Source organism: Phodopus roborovskii, unplaced genomic scaffold (assembly GCF_943737965.1).
Source record: "Phodopus roborovskii unplaced genomic scaffold, PHOROB, whole genome shotgun sequence".
In the NCBI taxonomy this organism is placed as follows: domain Eukaryota; kingdom Metazoa; phylum Chordata; class Mammalia; order Rodentia; family Cricetidae; genus Phodopus; species Phodopus roborovskii.
The window spans coordinates 15,511,252-15,533,617 of NW_026126448.1; the positions used below are offsets into that span (position 1 = coordinate 15,511,252).

Sequence of the window (22,366 nt, forward strand, 5' to 3'; positions counted from 1 at the left end):
GACCAAAGGGCACCTTGGCTCTGTGAACACATTTATCTTTATTAATTTTTCACCCTGGGCCACACATATGGAAGGCATTTGCTCATCTGTGCCTTCATGAAGCCCTGTTAAGTGGCACTCAGCATGTTTATTTAACAGAAAAGGAAACTGAGGTATGAAACAGAGGGGTAATTCAATGAAGGCCACTCAGCTGAGACAAGTGGCCTGGAGCAGAGGGACAATTGGATTCCAAGCTGCCTCCAGTTCCAGCTCAGCTCTTCCCCTGACCAGATACATCCACGAGAGTCACTGGAACCTTCCAATTCATGCCCACCCTGCCAATCCAGCCTAGGGACCCTTCACAGGATGGTTTTTTTCACATGGGCCCTGGGGTGGTCTGGTGAGAGAGTTGGGTGGGTGTCTGAGCCCAGGAAGATGAGGTCTCCTGCAAGGAAGTCCTTCTGTTTGCTGGAAGAGTTGGCCCAGTTTGGGTCGTGCTCTGGGCGTGCAGTGAGCGCTCGCTGCGATTCCATGCACTCAGAACACCGCTTAATCACCAGGTAGGCCAGCTCCACAAGGTTAAGCAGGATGCAGATGACGGCGGTGACCAGCATGAAGATGATGAAGATGTTTTTCTCTGAGGGCTTAGAGATGAAGCAGTCCACTGTGTTGGGACAGGGTGCCGAACGGCACTTGACCACAGAGGGGAGGGTATATTGGGGGTAATATGCATGGAATACGTAGAGGAAAACAACATCTATACCGGCCTTAAACAACAGGCTGCAGACATATGTCCACCAGAGCCCACCCCGCTTCTTGCCAGGGTACAGATAAAGGTGTCCCTTGCCAACTTCTTCTTGGTACTTCTTCTCTCGAGCCTTGCGATAGGCCACATGCATAACCACAAGCAGGGAGGGGCATGTGACCAGGATAAGCTGCAAAGCCCAGAGGCGCACATGAGACACAGGGAAGAAATCATCAAAGCAGACGTTAGTACAGCCTGGTTGCCTGGTGTTGCAGTCAAAATCCTTCTGGTCTTCACCCCACACACGCTCCACTGTCACCAGGTACACCAGTACTCGGAAGACAAAGACCAGAGACAGCCAGATGCGGCCAAAGGCAGTGGAGTACTTATTGACCCCACTTAGGAGCCCCTCAAAGACACTCCAGTTCATGGTGGATTCAAGGGCTGGCTGCTCCTGCAGGGGAACAAGAATGCAATTTCCCACGTTATGGAATGCTTCACAGAAATGTGTCATCACAGGACTAGGTACTGTAATCATCCCCACTTTTACAGCTGAGAGAAACTGAGGCTTAGAGGCGTTTATGAAGTTACATGACTATTAATGCAGAGTTGGCAGAGAGGCATAGGTTATTAAATCAGAGAATCAGAGCAGGCCTGCTCATAAAAGAGGGTGAGTGCTGATGCCAGAAACCAGTCATTCTGAGTCCCTGAGTTGTGGGCTAGTCCCTCTCAGACTGTTCCCCTCAAGGGGAACCTGCTCTCTGTCCTTTGCTGGTCTGGGGAAGGGGGGTTGGAACTGCGAATGTCCAGGCAATTAGACACCACTTACCTGAAGGTGAGGCAATTTAGATTAAAGTAGGGGACCGCAGTGCTCTTTATACAAGAGGCTTCCCAGAAATAAGCAGATGGGCCAGTGGTTCCCAAACTATTGTTTCATGGCACCCTGGTCCAAAGGCAGGCAACAGGCGTGGTAAGAGAAACCTAATTCTGTGTTTCAGACAACTTGGAAAATAGCTGAGTTCAGCAAAATTAAGTAGGTCCCTTTCCTCACCCAGCTCATAAATTCACGTTGTGACTCCCTCAAAGTGAGATGAAACAGGGCAGCATTACCCAAACTCTTCTGACCACAGAGCCCCCTTTCATCTGGACATAGCTTTGATCACCACGTTGGACAGCTTTGTCAAAATACCAGTATGGAAAATGCTGTTCTGGTGGGTGCTGCTGGTGAGCTTGGCATGAATGACCAGCAGAAGCAAACCCATCTTCATTTGAGTCAAAGGGTCGCTACTTCTCCACGAGGGAGTCCTCTGTACCTGATTGTTGGGGGATAATAGGGGCTCTGAGGCCGAGGCACTGTAGGCTGGCTCTAAGAAGCTCTGATTAAAGTAGGGAGCCACACACTTTCATGTGCTGGCGTGGGTGGAAAGTCACAGCCCACATGACCCTTGCAGGGTCAGCTGCAAATCGGGTGTGGTCACAGCCAACTCAGACCATGTTTATGCAGTAAGAGCTTAAGCATTTTGCAAAAACCAGTATTTTTCCCTCCTAGCAAGGGGTAAGGTATTTTTCTCACCTACTGGAGGTCAGAGAGGATAAGCAATTCCTTGTCCTCACATAGCTAGTAAATAACCGAGTCCGCATTCAGACCTAGGTAGGCTGGCTCCCGAGTCCACTCTGCAAAATGTCCAGTTTTGAGTTGGGGGTCCTTCCCAAGTTTTAGTGAACTGTTTGCTTTTCCAATGCATCTCCTTTCTCTACCTGCTGGGCCTTGGGTGATAAGCGTCTGGGGAGTGTCTCTACTCCTCACCCCATCTGTCTATACCATTCACCACTTGGCCACGTGGTGGCCTTGCTTTGAGTCACTGGCTCCTCTGCACAGTCCCATCTCAGGTGGGTGGAGCTGGCAGCGTCTTAGGAACACACAGGGAGGCCTAGCCCTAACCCCAGGGCTCTGCATGCTCAGGCATTGCTGCTCTGTCTGCTGCCCAGCCCCGCCCTGCTCAGTCCCTTTCCCATTCAGCTCCAGGTCCCCAGTTCTGTCACCTCTGCCGACTGAGAGGAGGAAGAGTCCAGCGCAGAGGGAGGAGTGCTTCCCTTCACCATCAGGACCCATGCGTCCAGGCTATCCCCCTCCAGCCTCCTCCAGAGGACGCATCCCTGTGAGGCATTCGAGTCCTGGGCATTCTGAATATAGGGCCTTTACCTGAGCAGCGACTCCTCAGGGCTCCCTAGTACCGCTCCTGGAAGCCAGCAGTTGGGGTTCAGCAAGCATCAGAATTCATGTCAGAATCAGGGAAGGGTTTCTGGAAACGCTCATACTTGGGGCAGAGGCTGTTGAACAGCCCAGGCGTGTCCTTTTGGCCAGGAGGGATGGTGGGGAGGGGAGGAGCTGTGGACTGCATAGCCATTGGCTAGGTCCTGGCCCTCTCAAAGACTGCCCCTGTGAGGCTGGGAAACCTAGGAATTTCATCCTCTCAGAGCCAGAACCCTGTTTTCCTCTAGGAAAACCCCTACTCTTTCATCTTCTCACCCCCAACCATGTATGGAGGGGCAAAAGCCAGCCTTGAACCCTTTAAATTCTCCTTCCAGAACTTTCCAGGACCAACTTCCTCCCTCCCCCACTCCCTCCCCCTCTCCCTCCCTCCCCTCCTCTCCCTGCCTCTTTCTTACAGCTGAAGCCCACTCCCCGGCTTCCACGTCCTATATCCCTGTGTCTGGGCCTCACACCCTGGATTTGACTCCCACTTACTCTTTCCAGCTCCTGTTTGCTTTGGTATATATAACAGGGCCTTTAAATCCAGCCCAGGCTGGCCTCCAACCCTGATTCCTCCTGGTTCAGCCTCTTGAATGCTGAGACTCTCAGCCTGGAGAGACTAATCAATGCTGAACGCACACCCAGCCCTATTGTGGCTCCTGCCTGGACAAAACATGTCTGCCATACGCCCTCCCCCCACCTCCCCAGACACATCACTGCCTTCTCGTACTCTGGAGAACTAGACAGCATCTCAGCACTAAGCTTTGAGACATTTTAAATACCAAAATTACCAAAAGCAAACAAATAAACAAAACCAACCAACTAAACAAACAAACCCCCACGAAAACTAAGCAATTGTGTAACTCAGTCAATAGGTCAATAGTGTGCTTACTGAGCAAAGACCTGGGTGAGATCCTTACCAAGATGTAAAATGGGTGTGGTGGTACATGCCTGTAATTCCAGCACTTGGGAGTTAGAGACAAAAGGGTGAAGAGGTCAAGGTTATCTTCTCTATGTAATAAATCTGAGGTCAGCCTGGGCTAGACGAGACAGTCACAAAACAAACAGCATAAAAATGAGACGGACACGTGCCGGGTTTATAGGATGAGATCGATCTGCAAGAAGGCAGGCTTGGCTCCCTTGATTTTAACCGGCCAAGTAGCGATGGCTAACTTAGCATTTTCACCATCCCTTGTGTGAGTGGCCACCGTGGTGTCCTCATCTAGATTTTTGTGTCACCCATACATTCTAATGAATTCTGTGACCAAGCCTATGTGTGAGGCTGGTTGGAACTGGTTTGTGCAATGGTTTATGGCACATGTGTTGCATTTGGGACATGGTAAGCAACGGCACTACTTTTGGTGGGTTCTGTTTTGGTGACTTCATTGGTCACCAAAGAACGTGGGTGGGGTAGGGAGTGGGGGTGGCTGCAGGAGTTTCTTCAGGAACAAGTGGGGTGTAAGTTTTCCTGCAGGGGTCTTGGTGTTGGGGAGTTCAGCAGGAGACACAGTGCCAGAGGAATGGGACCAGGCCAAGGTCTCAGGAGCACCTGCAGTTTAGGGAGCAGGCAGAGGAAGGGGCACTTGTGGAAAGGGGACCAGACAGAGAACAAGGGCCAGCAGGGGCGGAGAGAAGATTGCAGAGGGGAATCCAAGACACAGAGTCATAGAGCACTCTGGGACTGGCACCAGAGTGATTTTCTATCATGGGGTGGGGTGGGGACAGAAACTGGAGGGTGTGGATGGAAAAGTGCCATCCGTCCCTTTTCTTGATGCTTGCAAGGAAAGGAGAAAGGCAGGGCTGCAGGTTGAAGGCGCAGGGTGGAGGGGGTGTGGGGTTTGCTCCTTCAGGAGCGTTGGCCAGAGATCTGTGGATGAGATGCGGGATCCAGAGGGAGGGCTGTGATTTGCACCTGGTCTTGCATCATCTCCCTCATCATCTTCTTCCCCAAGGGCTCTTTCTGGATCTCATTATCTGGCTTCACCACCTTCCACACATACTCAGGTGGCCCTGGTCTTCCTGCTGGGTCACCCGTGCTGGCCTTCTGCCTATAGCTGGTGTCAACCAGTGGAGTGGGTGGGGGGGTGGATTGCCTTCCGGAGATGTTCAGGACCTGGGGCTCCTCTGATAAGGGGACAGGAATGCATGAGAGCCCTGGCCCAATCTCCACTGCTGACCCCGATAACCCCTGCTTCCTAAGGACAGCTGCTGTTGCTCAGTGTGCCTGTTGTTCCATTTACCCAGGATGGGAGTGAGGGCTGGAAATCCACGAGGACTGATATCATCAGCTCTGTTGTTGGGCACTTTTCTCCCAGTCAGAGCACGCCAAATATCCTGCATGTATCATATATGTAGCAATTCCCCCCCCCCCCCCCCCCCCCCGTCTCCATAGACCCCCTTACCAATACAGCAGTCCTAGGAAAATACAGATCATATTAAAAAGTAAAAAAAGACGGAGGCCTTCAGTGGCTTCCTAATGCATGTGAAATAAAAGCCCATCTTGCTAACATGGCCAGGGCACCTGGCACAATATGGTTCCATCACCTTCTTCACTCTAAGCCTCTTCCTTCCAGTCTTCACACTTCAGCACTCTGCCCTTCGTTCATTTTCTCCTCCAGCAGACTGTCAGAGTCTCTTTCCTGCCTCAGACCCCAGGACCTTTGCATATGCTTTCCAGCTTTCCAGCTTTCTTGTTTGTTGTTTCTTCTCCCTCTTTTTCATTTCCCCTCTCTTCTTCTTTTTTTTTTTTTTTTTTTTTTTTTTTTTTTTGAGACAGGGTCTCACTATGTAGCTTTTGTTGAACTGGAACTCACTGTGTAAACCAGGCTGGTCCCAAATTCACAGAAATCCACCTGCCTCTGTCTCCCAAGTGCTGGGACTGAAGGTGTGTGCCAGCTCTTTATTTTCCCCAAATCTGTGCCTGCTTAACCTTGAGACTTCAGTTTAAATGTCACTGCTCCAGAAAGGCCAGGGAAACCTTTCCTGGGGACAGGGGGATAGTTACAATTGCTCTGATAGTGTCATGGGCGTGCATGGTTGGTTACTGTCTTCTCTCTTGCTTTAGACTGACATCTTAAGGGGTTGGACTCACTCTGTTCTGTCTCCACCAACAGGCACATCACCCAGAACATGGTAGGTGCTGGTGAGCGCTGGATGGTCAAGAATGAATGGTTCTGTTTCTCAGGAGGCAAGAAGCTGCAGACTCAGCAAGCAGGTCTTGCATACAGGGCACTGATGCCTTAGATAAGAAGAGTGGGTATTCTGGTACCCAGCTGCTTTCAGCCGCTTGAATTCTGTGGCTGTCTTGCTTACTGGCTGGGCAACACCTTGCAAATCCCTTTTTGTGTTTTAAAATAATTTATTTTGGGCGCACAATCCTACCCTTAGCCATGGAGCTATTGTTAGCAGCTGGGAGAAGGAGAGACAATCTTCCCAAAGAGTGTAGCCTCTGGTAAGTCAACCGTGCCTCAGTTAAAGACCACACACCCACAAATATTTTGGGAAACACTAAGTGGTCTTGAAGGATTGAAAAAAAAAAGGATACAAAGTTGGATGGGTAGGGAATGGGGGGTGGATCTGGGAAGAGTTGAGGGAGGGGGGTGAATATGATCAAAATAGATATAATACTCTCAACTAACAAAACATAAAATAATAATGAATTCTAAAACAAAATATTTATTATTATTTGTATGTTTATGTGTGTGCATACATATGTATCATGGTGTATGTGCTCATACATGTGTACCATGGTGTGTATGTGTGTGTGTTTGCATACATGTATACCATGGTGTGTGTGTGTGTGTGTGTATGTTTGCATACATGTGTACCATGGTGTGTGTGTGTGTGTGTGTGTTTGCATCCATGTGTACCATGGTGTGTGTGTATGTGTTTCCATACATGTGTACCATGGTGTGTGTGTGTGTGTTTGCATACATGTGTACCATGGTGCGTGTGTGCGTGTGTGCATATATGTGTACCATGGTGTGTGTGTATAGGTCAGGGGACACCTTTGTGGAGTTGGTTCTCTCCTCCCACCTAAGCAGGCTCCTGAGATTGAACCCTCAGGCTTTGGGGCAAGAGTGTTGCTTGCTGACATGTCTCATCAGCTCATCCTTGCCTTTCTGAGCTTCTGTCCCTTTATCTGGAATAAGGAAGAAACTAGTAGGATTAATGAGAGGATGGAATGGATGGGAAGAGGCAAAGTGGGGGTCCCTGGATCACACATGCCTATCAGTGGGGACTGCCATCATTTTCAGAGGACAATCTGAGAGGGAGGCTGGTGCAGGCTGCTTCCCTTTTCTTTCCTTAGCCACGGGGTGAGGTTTGAGATGATCCCCCGTCAGCTCTGAGGGTTCTAGGAGTAGTACAAGTGTAGTTCTCCAGCATTGGGGTTGAGGGAACATGGGATGCCATAGGGCCATTCACAGCCCCATTCCTTCCCTGGGGCTGAGTCAGGGAGCCTCGGAAGACCAGAGCTCAGTCCCAGCAGAACCTTGCCCACGAAAGAGCCACTTATCTGATGTCCTGGCTCTGGCATCCTGAGGCTGGTTCCTTCCAGAGGTCACATTTCAGAACTCAAGGCAATTTGGCTTTCCCTGGACACTGAAGGGGGAGAGAAGCCTCACCTGGTTTCGGTGGAAGTGGGTGGGAGGCAGCAGGGCTGCTGTCTAATAGGGCAAGGGGCAGGGGATATAGAGTTCAGGAAGGGAGTGAGCAGGAAGCATGAGAACTGGAGTTGTGAGAACAGATGCGTGACAGACAGGATCTGCACAGAGTGTGGTCCAAGCCTCATCTATTTCCTCTCGGAGGCACAGCTTCTTTGTGGGGTGCAGTGGAGGCAGGGAGGGGGATGTTGGCCAGGGCTTTCACAGGGCACTCCCTGCCATTCCTGAACTTTCTGCTCTGGAGCCAGTGTTCATGTTTGTGCTTGGGACATTCTTTTTTCCCCCTGAGGCTGCAGGTGGGGACAGATGGCTCCCTCCTCTGAGTATCTGGATCTACCCCACAAACCCAGAGTTCTGCCTCTGCTTTGAGCATAGCCTGTGGGGATAGAACCTGGGCTGTGTCTCTGGGCCTCTTCTAGAAGTTTCTGGGCTCCTCAGCTTTGGGTATTAGCTACTGCATGCTTGGTGCCTCTTCTCACTCACATGGTATCATCCCATAGTTTGCTGGAAACAATCAGATCTTAAGCTTTAAAGCGTTAAAAAAATTTTGAGACAGCGTCTCATGTAGCCCAGGCTAGCCACAAATTCATGATATAGCTGAGAAAGCCTTTGAACTTCTGATCCTCCTGTTCCTGCCTCCTGAGTACCAGGTTTTGAGGAGTGCTCCCCCCAAGCTCAGAGTTGTAAACCTTGCTTCAGTGGTTGGTGGGAGCCATACCTGCCCCACATCACTCTGCATATGCAGCTCTAGATGGGCAGGTTCTGTCTTAGACCTGTTGACTTATGTCAAGTATCCAGTTGCCACCATCAGCTGCAGTGTTTGGGATCTCTGGACCTTTTGGACCTCATCACCAGCAAATTCTGTAGGCTGTAAGCAGCTTGCCTGGAAGAGCCTCAGTCACCCACCAAGTGATGAGGTTCTCCAGCCTCACTGCTTTGCCTCCCAAAGATGTGCTCTACTGCCCCCTGGAGGTCTCTGGCAGGATAGGCCCAGTTTCCTATGAAAAACATCTCTGGGCCACTGCAGTCTTCATTAGCTCCCTTCCTGACTCTCTCTCCATCTTCCAGCCGGTGTTTCCCTGGGATCACCTTCCCCTTCCCCTGCAGTTGTTTCCATATAGAACCTTTCCAAGTCTGGTTTTGGGTTCAAAGTAAGACATCGCTAGTCTGGGAAGTGCAGTCATATCATTTCCTCAGGACTGTTCTGCCTGCCTCTTACTGGCTACCACTCCTTACAGATCTCAGTTTCTAGTTGGCCATGGCTGGCTTGGCTGTGGGCTTGAAGGGACTCTAAACCTAGTACATCCATCATGCTTTGCTTGGGGCAGTGCAATTACTAAACTCATAGGGCTGTGCCAGGAAACTCTCTGTGGGGCTTCCGAATCAGGGAAGGAGAGTGTCTTCAGCTAGTGGGAGCAAGGGTTCTAGGCCTGAGGGTGGCCGGCTGGGTCAAAGTCCAGCTGTGCTGGACCAGATGGTGATGACGACCCTCACACTTAAAGGGTGCTGAGCAGGTGAGCACTCTGGAAGTGTGCTTGCCGTCACCACCGCCCCCCCAAGCTGATCTCTGGAGCCAACAATATTTTTCCTCTCCTGTGTTCACAGAAGGCCCCTATACCATCCTTTAATGCCAGTCTGTTTCTCTGTAGGAAACCAGAAATTCTCTGTGTGACCCTTGGGTTTACCATGGTATGGCATGGCTGAAGCATAGCAGGCATTAACATTTGTTGATAGACTTAGCCTTGGACCCCACTTCTCCCATTTGCATGTTGGTGGTGATAATGACTACTTTGTAGGGGTGTTGTGTGGATAAACTGAGATGGTGAAAGGCCACAGACTATCCTGGTATGCTGTTGTAACATAATGCTGCAGACTGGGTAGTGGATGAAGATGAGAAATTCATTTCTCTACAGTTTGGGGGCCGGGGAGTTTGAGGTAAGGCCTTGCATTTGGTGAGGTTCTGGTGAGCTCCTTGGATGCTGCCTTCTCTGCATCCCATGTGCTCACATGGGATGGGGTGGACGGAGGGCCAGAAAAGGGTTGGGGAGAGCATCCTTCACGGATGGTGTATTTTATGAGGGCAGAAGCCTAGTGGCCCTGGCACCTCTTCACAGGTCTTCCTGGCTTCCTTGTGACATTACACGTGAAATTCCTGACACTTGAATTTAGGAGGATACCTTCAGATCCTAGCAAAGGCTTTGCCACTCTGACAGTCAGACCCAAGTGTTGCCCAGTTGGCTGTGGGAAAGCAACTTCTCAGCTGAGGTACTCAGTAGCCTACGATGTGGCTGTGGCGTGTGGGGGCTGCTGGCCTGCCATGGCCTTGTGACAATGCTAATATGGATTTGCATGGAAATAGGGTATAGCTTGGGAGAGTTTCCCGTCTTCCTTTGAGAGAATCAATACAAAGGGCAAAGAAAGGAAGGAATGTTCAATACGTGCTGCCTGGCAGGCACCTGGCCCACCACCTCACACACACCCGAGTGCAGACCCCTGTCCCCAAGGCAAACACGTACTTTGGGTGTCATGGTGCACCAGAGACGGTTCAATTTAAAACTGGAGATTCCAGGTGAAAACAGGTTTTCAGGGGAGGGGTGCTCCTGGAGCACTAGAGGGTCTGGCAAGGTGGGGACACTATCACATGTGCCATCAATAGCTTGAGGTGATGAGCAGATGTCCCCTTCTGGGGCATTCTTCTGTTGTTTTCTAGTCCCCGAAAGGCTGTCTGCTACTTGCCTGGTCATGTAGTCATTTGAGCTGGACTCCAGGTGTGTTAGGCCGTTCTTCCTGGTGGTACATTATGAGTTTTCTCAGTCTTAGATAAGACTGAGCCTCTGGGGTAAAGTGATTGCCCCATTGCATACAGGCAGAGGATGCCCCAGCCTGGACTGTTGGGTGTATGTGGGGCAGGAGGGGATATGGGGCAGTTTGGTATTGATGACTAGCAAGGGAGATGATAATCAGTTTGCAGGACTGGGGGCTGTCCAGGAGGGGCTCTTTGCTTGGTAACCTGGTAACTCACCTCCTGAAGCAGCAGGCACCCAGGTCATTCCCTTGACTAAGCAGTCACCAGGTCCCCAGGGCATCCCCAATGGCTACCTAGTGCTCAGGTGAGTTTTGAGGGGCAGGAAGGAGAGGAGTGATCAGGGGGTGGTGCATCCAGACTTGATGGGGGACATGCTTGGAGCTGTACAGAGGGCCTAACCAAGCAGGTCTGGAGTACAGTTGGAAGCTCCCAGATGGAGACAGTGGCTCAGAACCCTGTTGTAGGTAGGATGTCCTTGCCTACCCGTGGCCTCTGTATTTGGTGGGGGTTGGAGGGGGAGCCCTGCATTCTCTCCCTCTGACTTTCAGAAAGTAATGAGCCCCCCCCATTATCCAGAGGCCCTTCCACAACCAGCTTCCCTGGGGAAGCTCTACTGAAGTAGAAGGCATGAGGCAGGGAGGGCAGGCTCCTCTGGGCCTGCTTATCAGCTCCCCTCAGCTCCAAGTGGATAATTACACAGCTCGTAGAGCCCCGGGCCTGGGCCAGGAGGCCATCCACATAGACAGCCTCTCAAAATTAATGGGACTCCAAGGGGTTTGGGGATACAGGAGGGCAGAGGCTGAGAGAGGCTCGGGGAGGAATCAGACACAGGTAGAGGCTGTCTGGCAGAACAAGCTAGAAAGCCATGGTCTGACTCAGAGATGGAGGGTAAGGGCCAGGAAATAGAAGGCCAGAGAGGCCAAGTTACCTGCTTGGAGTCACACAGCAGTGAAGCTTGTACCCACAAAGGTCTAAGGCTTCCTTACATGTAGGACTGATTTGGATTCAAGTGAAGTCTTATTTCGTGGAGGAGGAGGAGGTCAGGACCAGAGACTGTAGGTAATTTCTGGAAGGTCACAGAGTATATTTTGGCTGGAGCTTCTCTGACAACCATGACAAAACTTTAAAGCTCGTTCCTCTAAGGAGACTTATTAGAGATAAGTCTCCTAGGCCTGGGCCCCCAGCAGGATGGGGATCATCTCACCCTTCCCCCGAGAGCTCTAGGGTACCCCTCGGGTCTCCTCTTTGTCCATGCCTGTTCCTTCTCATGCCTGGCTCTGCTGCAGGGGTGACCTCTATGCTCTCTGCTCCCAACCTGCCCCCTGTAGACAGAGACGGGGACAAGGCACACGCTGTGACACTGGGTCTTAAGTAGTTTTGATTTCACCTCTTAACTGATTGTAAAAAGTTACATTTTTGTGTGATGTGTTGTTATAAATAAAAATATATAATAAGTATGAAATAATTATAACTATACTACTCAATCTGAGTCAGATTCCCTTCTAACTTCAAAATAAATGAGAACATGTTTATGAGTTTGTGAAGACAGGGTGGACTCCATGCTCTCTGTCCCTTCCATGTTTTGGGTGGTGTCGCCCGGAAGGTTTGGCTTGGGATCCCTCTTGTGACTGCTGGAGAATGTTGGTACAGTCTGTAGTCCTCTGAGGGCATGGGGGACACTGGAGGGCTCCCTCCAATGTGGCTTGTTAACAGGGCACAGGGCAAGCAGCGCAAGGTCTCCGCCCCCATTCATCCATGTCTCCGTGGGGCTCCTGGGATGTCTGCAGGACTGGCAGCAGGCTTCCTTGGAGTGAGGGGTGGGTAGAGGAGAGCCTGTGAACAGGTTGTGAGACTGTAGCTCAGTCAGTGGAGCCCAGGGAGCCTGTAGGACAGCTGGTGGAGCACTTGACTAGCATGCTCAAAGCCCTGGGGTTCGATCCCCAGCTCTGCATGGACTGGGTCCAGTGCCTCCTGAATGTAATCCCAGTGCTTGAGAGGTCGAGACAGCATCAGAAATTCAAGGCTGGCCTTAGATATGTATTGGAGGTTGTCTGGGCTAGAGATTCTCTCTCTCAAGGAGAGGGAGCAGGAGAGAAAGAGAGAGGAAGAGGAAGTGGGAAGGAATCCATTTACAATGCTGGTCTTGTCCCTTCTTGGAAGGCCACATAATCAGCACACCATCTTTCCAGCCACATGCCTTGGATTGTAAGCCAAGCCACAAACACACCTCCTCCCTTCAGGGGCTTCATTTTTTTTTTTTTTTTGAAGACTATATGTATTTCAAAGAATCTGGGGGCATAGTTTAAAACCATCCTTACCAGTACCCAGGATTTCCCTGGCTTAGCCTACCCCACCCCATCACCACCCTCTCCATTCCCTGTGACATCACCCTGTTTACTGCTGTCTGAAACTGCCTTGTTCTTTGTCTGTCTGCCCCAGGTACAAGGTCGGCTCCACAAGAGGACCTCGCCTGCCTGTGTGCACCACCGTAACCTCGGGATCTAGTGCAAAACTCACACCCATCAGTCTTTTGATAACATGCTTGGTGGATGAATGAATGGATAAATGAACAAATTATGAATGAGTGCAAGCACACATGGCAGCCAGTGTTACCAAGGCAGAGGAGGGAATATTCGATGAGACTAATGTCATACACACCTGGTTCCTGTACCTGGGGACTTAGAAGAAGGTCCTGTCAGAGAGGAAGCTGACTGGCCAGCATGAGAGACTCTTTGAGCCTGGCTGATTTTGTACTGTGAGCAGGGACTTTGGGTTGTGGGGTTAAGGTCAGATTTAGGAATGCCTAATGACAGTGTACTCAGGACCCATGAGGCTGCGACATGACACTGTCACTGCCCACCAATGCAGGTGCCTTTGCGATCTCTGTCTCTTGTTTGCCTGCCAGGATGCTAGGAGATTTATGAATCCTGGCGAGTTGGGGGTTAGGCCATGGGCTTACCTACTTGCCTTGCCTGGCTTAGCCTCTGGGTGGCAGCAGAGGTCCAAGCTTGGCTACAGGTTGATTCCTAGTTTCTTCAGTTAATGCCCCTGTCTTGCTCTGTTCAGCTACAGGCTCTCCTGTCAGGTAGGGAGTGGCATTCAGTTCAGAAATTTGGGGGTTCAAGGCTATGGTTAAACTTATGAATTCTTCTAGTTGGATGGTGGGTAGCAGGAAGGCCTCACAGAGGGACAAGAGGCATCCGGAGAACACTTGGCCAGATACGTCGGACACTGGAAAAAAAGATCCACTCCTGGCGATGGAGGACTCAGGATACAATCCTGTCCTAGATGAGATTGGGCTCAAAGCCTAGATTCCCTTCATTGGAGTGGCAGCAGGCAGGAAATGGCGTCCCCTATTTGCCAGGGAAGATGGAAATCAGAACAGGGGCTGGGAGCCTATAGCTGCAGCTCAAACTGTGTGGTCTCAGTCCCAGGTGCAATCTCTAATCACACCCAGGCAAGAAGGACAGCAGCCCTATGCACCTACGGGCCGGGCGGCTCCCCCATGACCAGGGGTCCCAAAGGTCTGTCACCAGACATTGGGTAAGATACAAGGCAGGCCTAGAGGACTGGTTTAGACTTGGCCTGGCCACAGTCCTCTGCTTTCCCTCCTCAGAAGGGACATCACCAGCCTCACACCTGCTGCCTGCCAGCCCTCATGGCTCCTGGCTCCAGGTCCTTCCCTGGCTGCTGTAAGCTGTAAGGTGGCTATGTGATCACAGGTGGTCTTGTGCTCAGAGACTGAAGTTGGGCTCAGACTAGCAGAACACTTGGCTGCTTCCCAGAGCCTAGGGGATAAGTTCTTTCCTGTTCCTTGCCTCCAAGATTTCTGCCTATGGGGATTCACAGCCCAGCCTCAGGAAGGGCTTGGGTATGTGCTCTGCCCCCCCCTTTTTATGGTACTGGGCCTGGTGCATCTCTGGGTGCTTACTGTTTAGCTGGCTAGCCTTTTCTCATCTTCATGTCTCTGTTTAAATGCCACTTCCTTGGAAACAATATTAATATCCCCATTATTCTTCCTCAAAGTGCCCTTTGCTTTGTCTTCAACACATTCATCACACTTGTCATTGTGCTTTTAGTGTGTATGTGTGTGTGTGTGTGTGTGTGTGTGTGTGAATACCTGATCCCACAGAACAGACTGCAAGCTCCCTGAAGGCAGGAAGATTTATCTCTGATTCTTAGGCTCTCTCCCTCATGTGTGTGACACAGTAGATCCTTTAAAAATATTTGTTGACAGAGAGGAAGAGAGACAGAATGAGTTATGGATGTCCCTGGGGACTTCCTATGTGTTGGGAATTAATAATGTCCCAATGCAAACCTAGCATCTCTCTGGATCATCAATTTTACTTGATGGTAAGGAATTAGAAGCGCTATACTCACTTATTAATTGAATATTTTACATTACAAAAGTAATGCATGTTCCTTGTCAAAATGCAATCAATAGGCATTATTTTTATATTGAAACAAACCCTGGCACAACATGGCAGAGAATGTAAAGTTGTCCTGATTATTAAGGAGAAAATATGAGGCTTCAAAGACACTTTGAGCCTAAGGGGTCCAGACTGCCTGTGGTGCAGGCTTCTCCTCCTCCCAGAGTTTGTTGAAGTTTAGATTTCAGTGTCCCCTGAGCCCGGAGCCTCTGATTCATTTTGGGTTGGGGCTGAGGCCACTGTGGCAGAAGGCCCTGCAAGGGTAGGAGAGAGTCTTGTTAAGTAGTTGAGCTGCCGTGGGGTTCTGACTATAAAAGACAGGCACTATGGGCTGGGCAGGCAGCTTTGTCAATCAGGTGCTTGCTGTATAAGCATGGGGAGCTGAGAGCAGATCCCCAGTACTCAGCAGGGGCCACCAGGGATCTCAGTGCTGGAAGAGACTGGGGGATTACTGCCTAGCTAGGATGGCCCAACCGGTGAGCTCCAGGTTCAGTGAGAGATCCTGCCTCAAAAACCACAGTGAAGGTGCTCAGAGGCCAGACCTGCTCATCATTCAAGCCAGCCTTCCCTACTGCCCCACCAGGCTCTTGCCTGTTGGGAAGGCCACGGTGTGCTAGCCAATCTTTTCAATTCTTTGTGGGTGTCTCAGGCTTTGCTTAATCTTTGTTAATTCTGGGTTCAATGTGGTCCCCTTCCTAACTCGCAGTGTACCTTTGTGTGTAATTTGGGTGGGTGTTGGTAAGTGATATCCCAGGTTTCTTCCAGTCCAAATAATTTCTCCATCCTCTTTTGAACCCTGACTAATACTTCCTGATGTGTATCTGTTTATACTTAAAATATACACATCACTAGATCCACAGAAAACATACATTAAATAGGATGAGATAAATGTACAGACAGTAGATACAATGTGTACACAGTTTTCTCTTCTGGGGTGTCTCTGCTGTGGTGGGTCAGCTCCTTGTCTGGAGTATCCTTAACCAGTCTTGCCCACCCCTGGCCAGCTGCTTTGAGGTTATTCCTTGATAGAATATCCAAGTATTCATTATGAGTTGGGCCCAATGCCAGGAACTTTACATCAATTAACTCTTTTAAGCCCCCTAATAATTCTCTGAGGTGAGAACTACCATTATTCCTTTTTCTTTCCAGGTGGGGAGGCACAGACATGGATAATCCCAATTTGTCTGTTACTACATAGCATGTAAGGGGTGTGGCTCAGATTGCAAACTTGCTCTGACTATCCGTTAAAGGGGATGGGGGCAGGGAGTGTCTGCTTCCCAGGCTTGGCTCTCGGGCCCTGTGTGCCCGAGAAGGTGGAGGCTATGTCTGCTGTTTCTGATTGATGGTTTCAATACTGGGAATGGAAGTCTGGGTCTTACAAAGACTAGGTAGGTGGTCTACCAGCAAGCTACACTGATGTCCTCCCTCCCCAACTTAATTTCTTTTTTTTTTTTTTTTTTTTTTTTTGAGACAGAGGTTCTCTATGTAGCCCTGGTTGTCCTGGAACTCGTTCTGTAGACCAAGTTGGTCTTGAACTCAGATCTGCTGCCTCTGCCTTCAGAGTTCTGGGATTAAAGTTATCCCTCACCATGCCTAGTTTTATGTGTATGCATGCTTTTTGCCTAGAACCCCTAGAACCAGAGTTACAGATGATTGCTAGCTGCCATGTGGGTGATGGGAACTGAACTTGGGTCCTCTTGTGAGAGTAACAAACGTTTTTAACCATTGAGTCATCTCTCCAATGGCTTCCCCTCCACCACTTTACCTCACTATGTAGCCCTGGCTGGCCTGAAATTTGCTATGGAGATGATGCTGGCTTCTAGCCTGTGGAGATTGTTCTGCCTCTATCTGTTGATGCTGGGGTTGCAGGCAGGCATCACTACACTGGGCTTCTCAGCTCTTTTTGTTTTGTTCTGAGAGTATAGCTGTGTCAAGGCCCCAAGCCTTGAACTATGTGACTTAAAGTGGCCTCAACCTTCCCTTCCCATCGTTTGGCACCAGCCTTCAGAGGGCTGGGAATGCTGGAATACATCACCATATGTGGTTTCCCAGTCTTTACATTTTCCATTATTATTATTATTATTTTAAATTTTGAGGACTGGAGAGATGCTCCAGAGTGCTCACTGCTCTTCCAGAGTTCGTGAGTTTAGTTCTCAGTGCCCATGTCAGATGCTCACCATCACTGGTGACTTTAGCTCCAGAGGATCTAACACCCCCTTTTGGCCTCCATAGATACTGTCACACCACATGGCATACATACATACACATAAATAAATAAATTAAATGTTAATAAAAAGATACAGTAATTAAAATATTTTTAGGGGCTCAGCAGCTAAGAGCACTTCCTACTCTATAAGAGGACTATAATTTGGATCCAAGCATCCATTCAGTGCAGCCCACAATGCTTATAACACTAGTCCAAGGGATGTGATGCCCCCTCCTGACCTCTGTGGGCACCAAAGTGTATGGTGCATGCATGTGCTCTCTCTCTCTCTCTTTAAAAAGTCCATCATTTTTTTTTTTCTTTTGGAAAAGGTGTCATTGAACTGCCCCTGGCCATGAAGTATGTAACCCAGGCTAGCCTAAAACTTTCCATTCTTCCACCTCAGCCTCCCGAGTGCCAGGATTACACGTAGGCACGAACCACCACATCTGTCCTCTGTGAGATAGCCAGCCCTATGCCAGAGTTCACATCACGTGCTCTCATTTGGTGCTCCCCTTAACTGTCAGTTTAGTCCTATGATTCTTCCAAAGCCGGGATCCTGGGAGGCAGTGCCTTGGACCTGGCTGGGCAGGAAGGTGTAATTTACCCATCAATGCAGGGAGATGCCTTAGGTTGCCCTAGAAACAAGATTCGAGTTAAGTGCCTGAAAAGTAATTATAAACTCCAGAATATCTTTCAGCTGAGCAGGTGGCTGGAAAATTAGAAATCTATTCCTGAGATTCCTGCTTTCCAGAAAGGCCGAGGTTATGTTTCAAGACAGAGTGTGCACAGGTGGCCTCGGTGGAGCGTGTGCGCATGTCCCGGCATCAGTACGCGCGCCCGGAGAGTCCACAAGGTGGCTAGGGGCCGCCTGGGGATCAGAGCCGCTAGTCTAGGGGTGAAGCTGGCAGCTCAGCTTGAAGTGGAGGCAGCATAGCATCTCCTCTCCTGTGTCACTCCCCGTGCCGCCACCCCCTCCCCCTCCCCCTGCCTTGGGTTGCTAGGACACCAGAACTGAGAGACGCCAACTGATTTGCCAAACAATTTTTTCTTTCAATTAGGTATAATTAGACAAAGGAAGAAAGGGTGTAGTTGGGTGGTGGCAGGGGTGCACTTAGAGCTTGGAGACCCCGAGGAGTCATCCAGGCTTCGTGACTGAGAAACTCCTGTCATTAGAGTCATTGTACCCGCCAGGGGGAGGGGTAGAGACCACATTTATAAAGTACCTGTCACCAGTCAGGCGTTGCCTCTGCAGCCTGGTCTGCATGATCTTCTTTGGAAGGAGAGATGATGGCTTGCTGTGCCATGATACCTCTATTGTGGGAATCCCACGGGGCTCTTTGGGTTGCCCAAACTTCTTTCATCTGCTGGGAGGCTATTGTGCTGTTGCTGGCTTCTTCTCAGCCTAGAGGATGACTCTCATTCAAGATACGACTTCGTCCCTGTCCCCCACCCCCAATGCAGGATGATAAGATCCACAATGGTGCTGTGTGGCCCACGAGGATATTTGTTTATTCACTCATTTCCTCCTTTGTCTTCCTAGCCAGAACTTCAGGTTCCTCAGGGGAGGGGTGCACACACAGGACTCTGAACACACATTTGTAGATGCGTGGGATCTGCGTTTCGTCACGAGGAAGTCTTGGGCTTGGGGAGGAAAGCATTTGGTAAAGTGCTACAGGACCCAAGTTTGATCCCCAACATCTACATTAGCAGGTGTGGTGGAGGTACAGAGACAGGTGGCTGCCTGGGGCTTACCCTAGCCCACTTGCTGAGTTCCAGGCCTAGAACACACATGGTAGAAAATGAGAACCAGTTCCCATAAGCTGCCCTCCAACTTGTGACTGTGCCTCCCTTCCACAGCAGCAACAATGTGGATGACTCTTGGGGAGCACCACCTGAGCTGTCTTCTGGCCCCCACACACATGCATACATGTATCACACACACACACACACACACACACACACACACACACACACACACACGCACACACACACACACGGAATCTGAGGGTACCAGACTCTAACGTTCTTCCCTAAGGTCTTGACCCTGTGTGGACATCATCCCTAACCCCTTCCCCCTACAACAACATGCTGTTTCTGGGTAGCCACAGCCTAATGAAGGCCCTCTTTTCAAAAGGCTGACATGAAATGGAAGGCCACAGGGTCCCCTACTATCCTCAGATTTGGGGAGTTCAAGGGATGGTGATGTGTTAGGGTAGCCTTGTAATCCTTGGAGTCAACCTGCTTAGCTTAAATTCCTGATTTGCTAGTGACCATCTTTATGACCTTGGCTGTTCAGGGTTCCCATCTGTAATAGCGGATGACAGTATAGCCTATTTCAGCTCTTGTGACGCTATGAAGATCCAGGTGTTGTGGGAAATACCTCCTGCAGTCTAAACTACAGAAATCACAGGGTGACAAGCTGCTTTGATACTTCCCACTGGTGCCCTTTGGGTGACTGGAATATATTATTCATCTTGGCACCAGAGGTCTCAATTCTTCTTTTCTTTTATGTGTATGCAGCTGGAGAGATGGCTCATTTATGTTTTATGTGTATGGTGTCTGGCCTGCATAGTTGTCTGTGTACCATGTGCATGCAGTACCCAAGGAGGCCAGAAGAGGGTGCCAGAGCCTCTGGGCCTGGAGCTACATTGGGCTCTAAGCTGCATGCAGGTGCTAAGAACCAAAGGTGGTCCACTGGGAAGGCAGCCAGTGCTCTAGCTCCCTCCCTCCCTCTCCCTCTCCCTCTCCCTCTCCCTCCCTCCCTCCCTCCCTCCCTCCCTCCCTCCCTCCCTCCCTCCCTCTCTCTCTCTCTCTCTCTCTCTCTCTCTCTCTCTCGTCTCAGTGCTGGGGCTTGAACTCAGGGTGTTTCATAGGTTGGGCAAGTGCTTTGCTACTGAGCTACATCTCCACTATTGGGAAGCCTCAGGAGTCTAGCAGACATGAAAGAGCCCAGTACTGTTTGTGCCATTTAGCAAGTGTTTGATAAACACTCAGCCATTGCTGAGATTCCTAGGCTGAGCATCTTACAGATCATTGAGGTTCTCTGCCTTGGAGTGTCATGGGTTCCTTGAATGCAGGAACACAAACAGCTTCCAAGAGGCATTATGAGGCAGGCACCAAGATCTATCTATCTATCTATCTATCTATCTATCTATCTATCTATCCATCTATGTATCTATCTATCTATCTGTACCATTCTGCTGTGTTTGGTTATGAGCTCGTGGAGGCGGAGCCATTGGTTATCTTTTGCAGGCACATAGTTGGCAGGCAACATGCATTTGCTGAATGAATTAATGATGTCATTCAATGATCCTTTACAATGTACAGTCCTCATTGTATGAATTATCCTCATTCCATGAATGCAAAGGTAAGGAAAGATGGAAGCTGCTCAGATCTACAAGGTAGCAGAGTCAAAGCCAAGACTACTATGTTCTTGTAAAACCCTCAACTTGCTTGTCTCACATAGAGCCAGAACCCTCACCTTCCCTCCTCTCCTCCATTGCTGCTTCTTCAAAATGGAGGCGTGATCCCAGACCCGGGCTCTATGCTCCTATTGCCCCTGCCTTGCAGTGTGGTCCCATCACGATGCCTGCTTCCCACCCTTGCCTCTCTCCATCAGCTGACAGCTATACTTTCCAGTTATGGGACTATGTCACTTCCCTGGTCCAGTGGTTTCCCATCGCCGCAGAAGACTGTCGAAATCCATTAGCCTCCAGATTCTTTGCTCACACCTCTTTCTTACATCCTCCTCTCTGTGCATGCTTCTCAAGCCCCATTCTACCCACCAAGGTCATTCACACCCCAGGGTTTTGTAACTGCAGCACCTTTGGTGTATAGGGTGGGTGGAAGACAGCCACTAAGGGTTGCTTCCCTTTCTAGAAAAGCATGGATTCTGAAAGAGAAGGATCTATTTCTCCACCAGTGGGCTGGTCTGTGATTTCTTGGACCACTGAGATGGTAGAAGAGATACTTCCTTTCTTTTTAATGTAGTTACCATCCTTCGGGGATGCTTACACAGCCCACCAAGGACTTTTTGGAGGCTGGTTGATCCTCTCACATGTTAGCTCAAGGTGGGCCCCCAGCACCAGCTGGATGGACCAACCGGTGTCCACGGTGTGAGTGAGCTCTGTTGGGCAGCCATTGTCCTGCTTCCTCTGAGCCTACTTGACTGATGCAGTACAAAGCAGAGGTGACATATTCCCACTGTGTTCTGCAAAAGTACAAAATCCAGAGCATATGAATGGTCTTTCTAAGGCATTATGTTTGGGGGTGTCTTGTAACACAAAGTGAAACCATGCAATCTGGTGCCCACCCTCCCATCTTTGTCTGGTTTCTGTTTGCTCTTCCCAGCCACCTTTATGGGATGGGTTCCATGACCACCCCGTCCTAGAAATCATCTCCTGATAGCTAGTGGCTTTCCTTCGTGCCTTCGTTTACTGTCCTCACATCCTTTTTACTGTTTGGACACTGTCCTTCCTATCTCTAAGCCATTAGTCATTTGTCTATGGAGGTGGTGGGACAAGCTAAGGAAGGAGCACTCCAGTCATTTCTTCCTCTTCTCCCACCTTCTAATGGCCAATGGACTGGAAACACTGTGCAGGAGATCCAGAGCTGTGACCCATAAGGCTTGCCTGCCATGCAGCATAAGATAGAGCATTTGCTCCACTGCTTACTGATGGTCCCCAGGGTCAGAACAGCACCTGCACAGAGTAGGTTTTCAGGACACATGCACTGAAGTCATCGCTTTTATGAATGTTTTGTATCCTTTGGTTTCCTGTAGTAACAAATGATAACAAATGTGGCTTAAAACAAGGACAAATTCATTATCCTACATTTCCGCAGGTAAGAGATAGAGAAAGGCCTAGTAGGCTCAAGTCCCTTTGGGGGCTCTATAAGAAAACCTGTCTTCTTGCTATTACTACAGGGACCTTTGTGATGACATTGGCTAACCTGCAGTAACCTTCTCATTACAAGATCCTTAGTTTATACCTGTGAGGAAGCAATCACAATTTATAGTGGTTAAAATGAGACATAGGGCTAGAGAGATGTCCCAACAGATGGCCATGAAAATATGAGGACCTGAGTTCAGATCCCAGAACTCATGAAGAGCTGGGAACAGTACTATACATGTATGATCCCAACACTCCTAATGTAAGATGGGAGGTGGAGACTGGAGAATCTCCAGAAGCTCAAGGACTAGGTGTACGCAGCAGGGAACAAGAGAGTCTGTCTCAAACAAAGTGAAAAGTGAGATCTAGCGCCTGAGGCTATCTTCTGACCTT

At 49.7% G+C, this 22,366-nt stretch overlaps 2 protein-coding genes across 2 annotated transcripts in view; one reads left to right on the top strand and one right to left on the bottom strand.

Moving 5' to 3' along the window:
• Zmym6 (zinc finger MYM-type containing 6) overlaps window positions 1–22,366 on the top strand; it is a 301,190-nt gene that overhangs the window by 264,202 nt on the left and 14,622 nt on the right. The window lies entirely within an intron of this gene.
• On the bottom strand, window positions 20–3,081 carry Gjb5 (gap junction protein beta 5). Its single transcript, XM_051188838.1, has 2 exons — window positions 2,928–3,081; window positions 20–1,178 (listed from the first exon to the last, which is right to left on the bottom strand). Exon 2 carries the CDS (start codon window positions 1,152–1,154, stop codon window positions 339–341), a length of 816 nt encoding a protein of 271 aa, XP_051044795.1. The 5' UTR covers window positions 1,155–1,178; window positions 2,928–3,081; the 3' UTR covers window positions 20–338.

What these genes read in the sequence shown, in the direction of transcription:
- Gjb5 (XM_051188838.1), bottom strand. Translation starts at nt 1,154, where the DNA reads ATGAACTGGAGTGTCTTTGAGGGGCTCCTAAGTGGGGTCAATAAGTAC.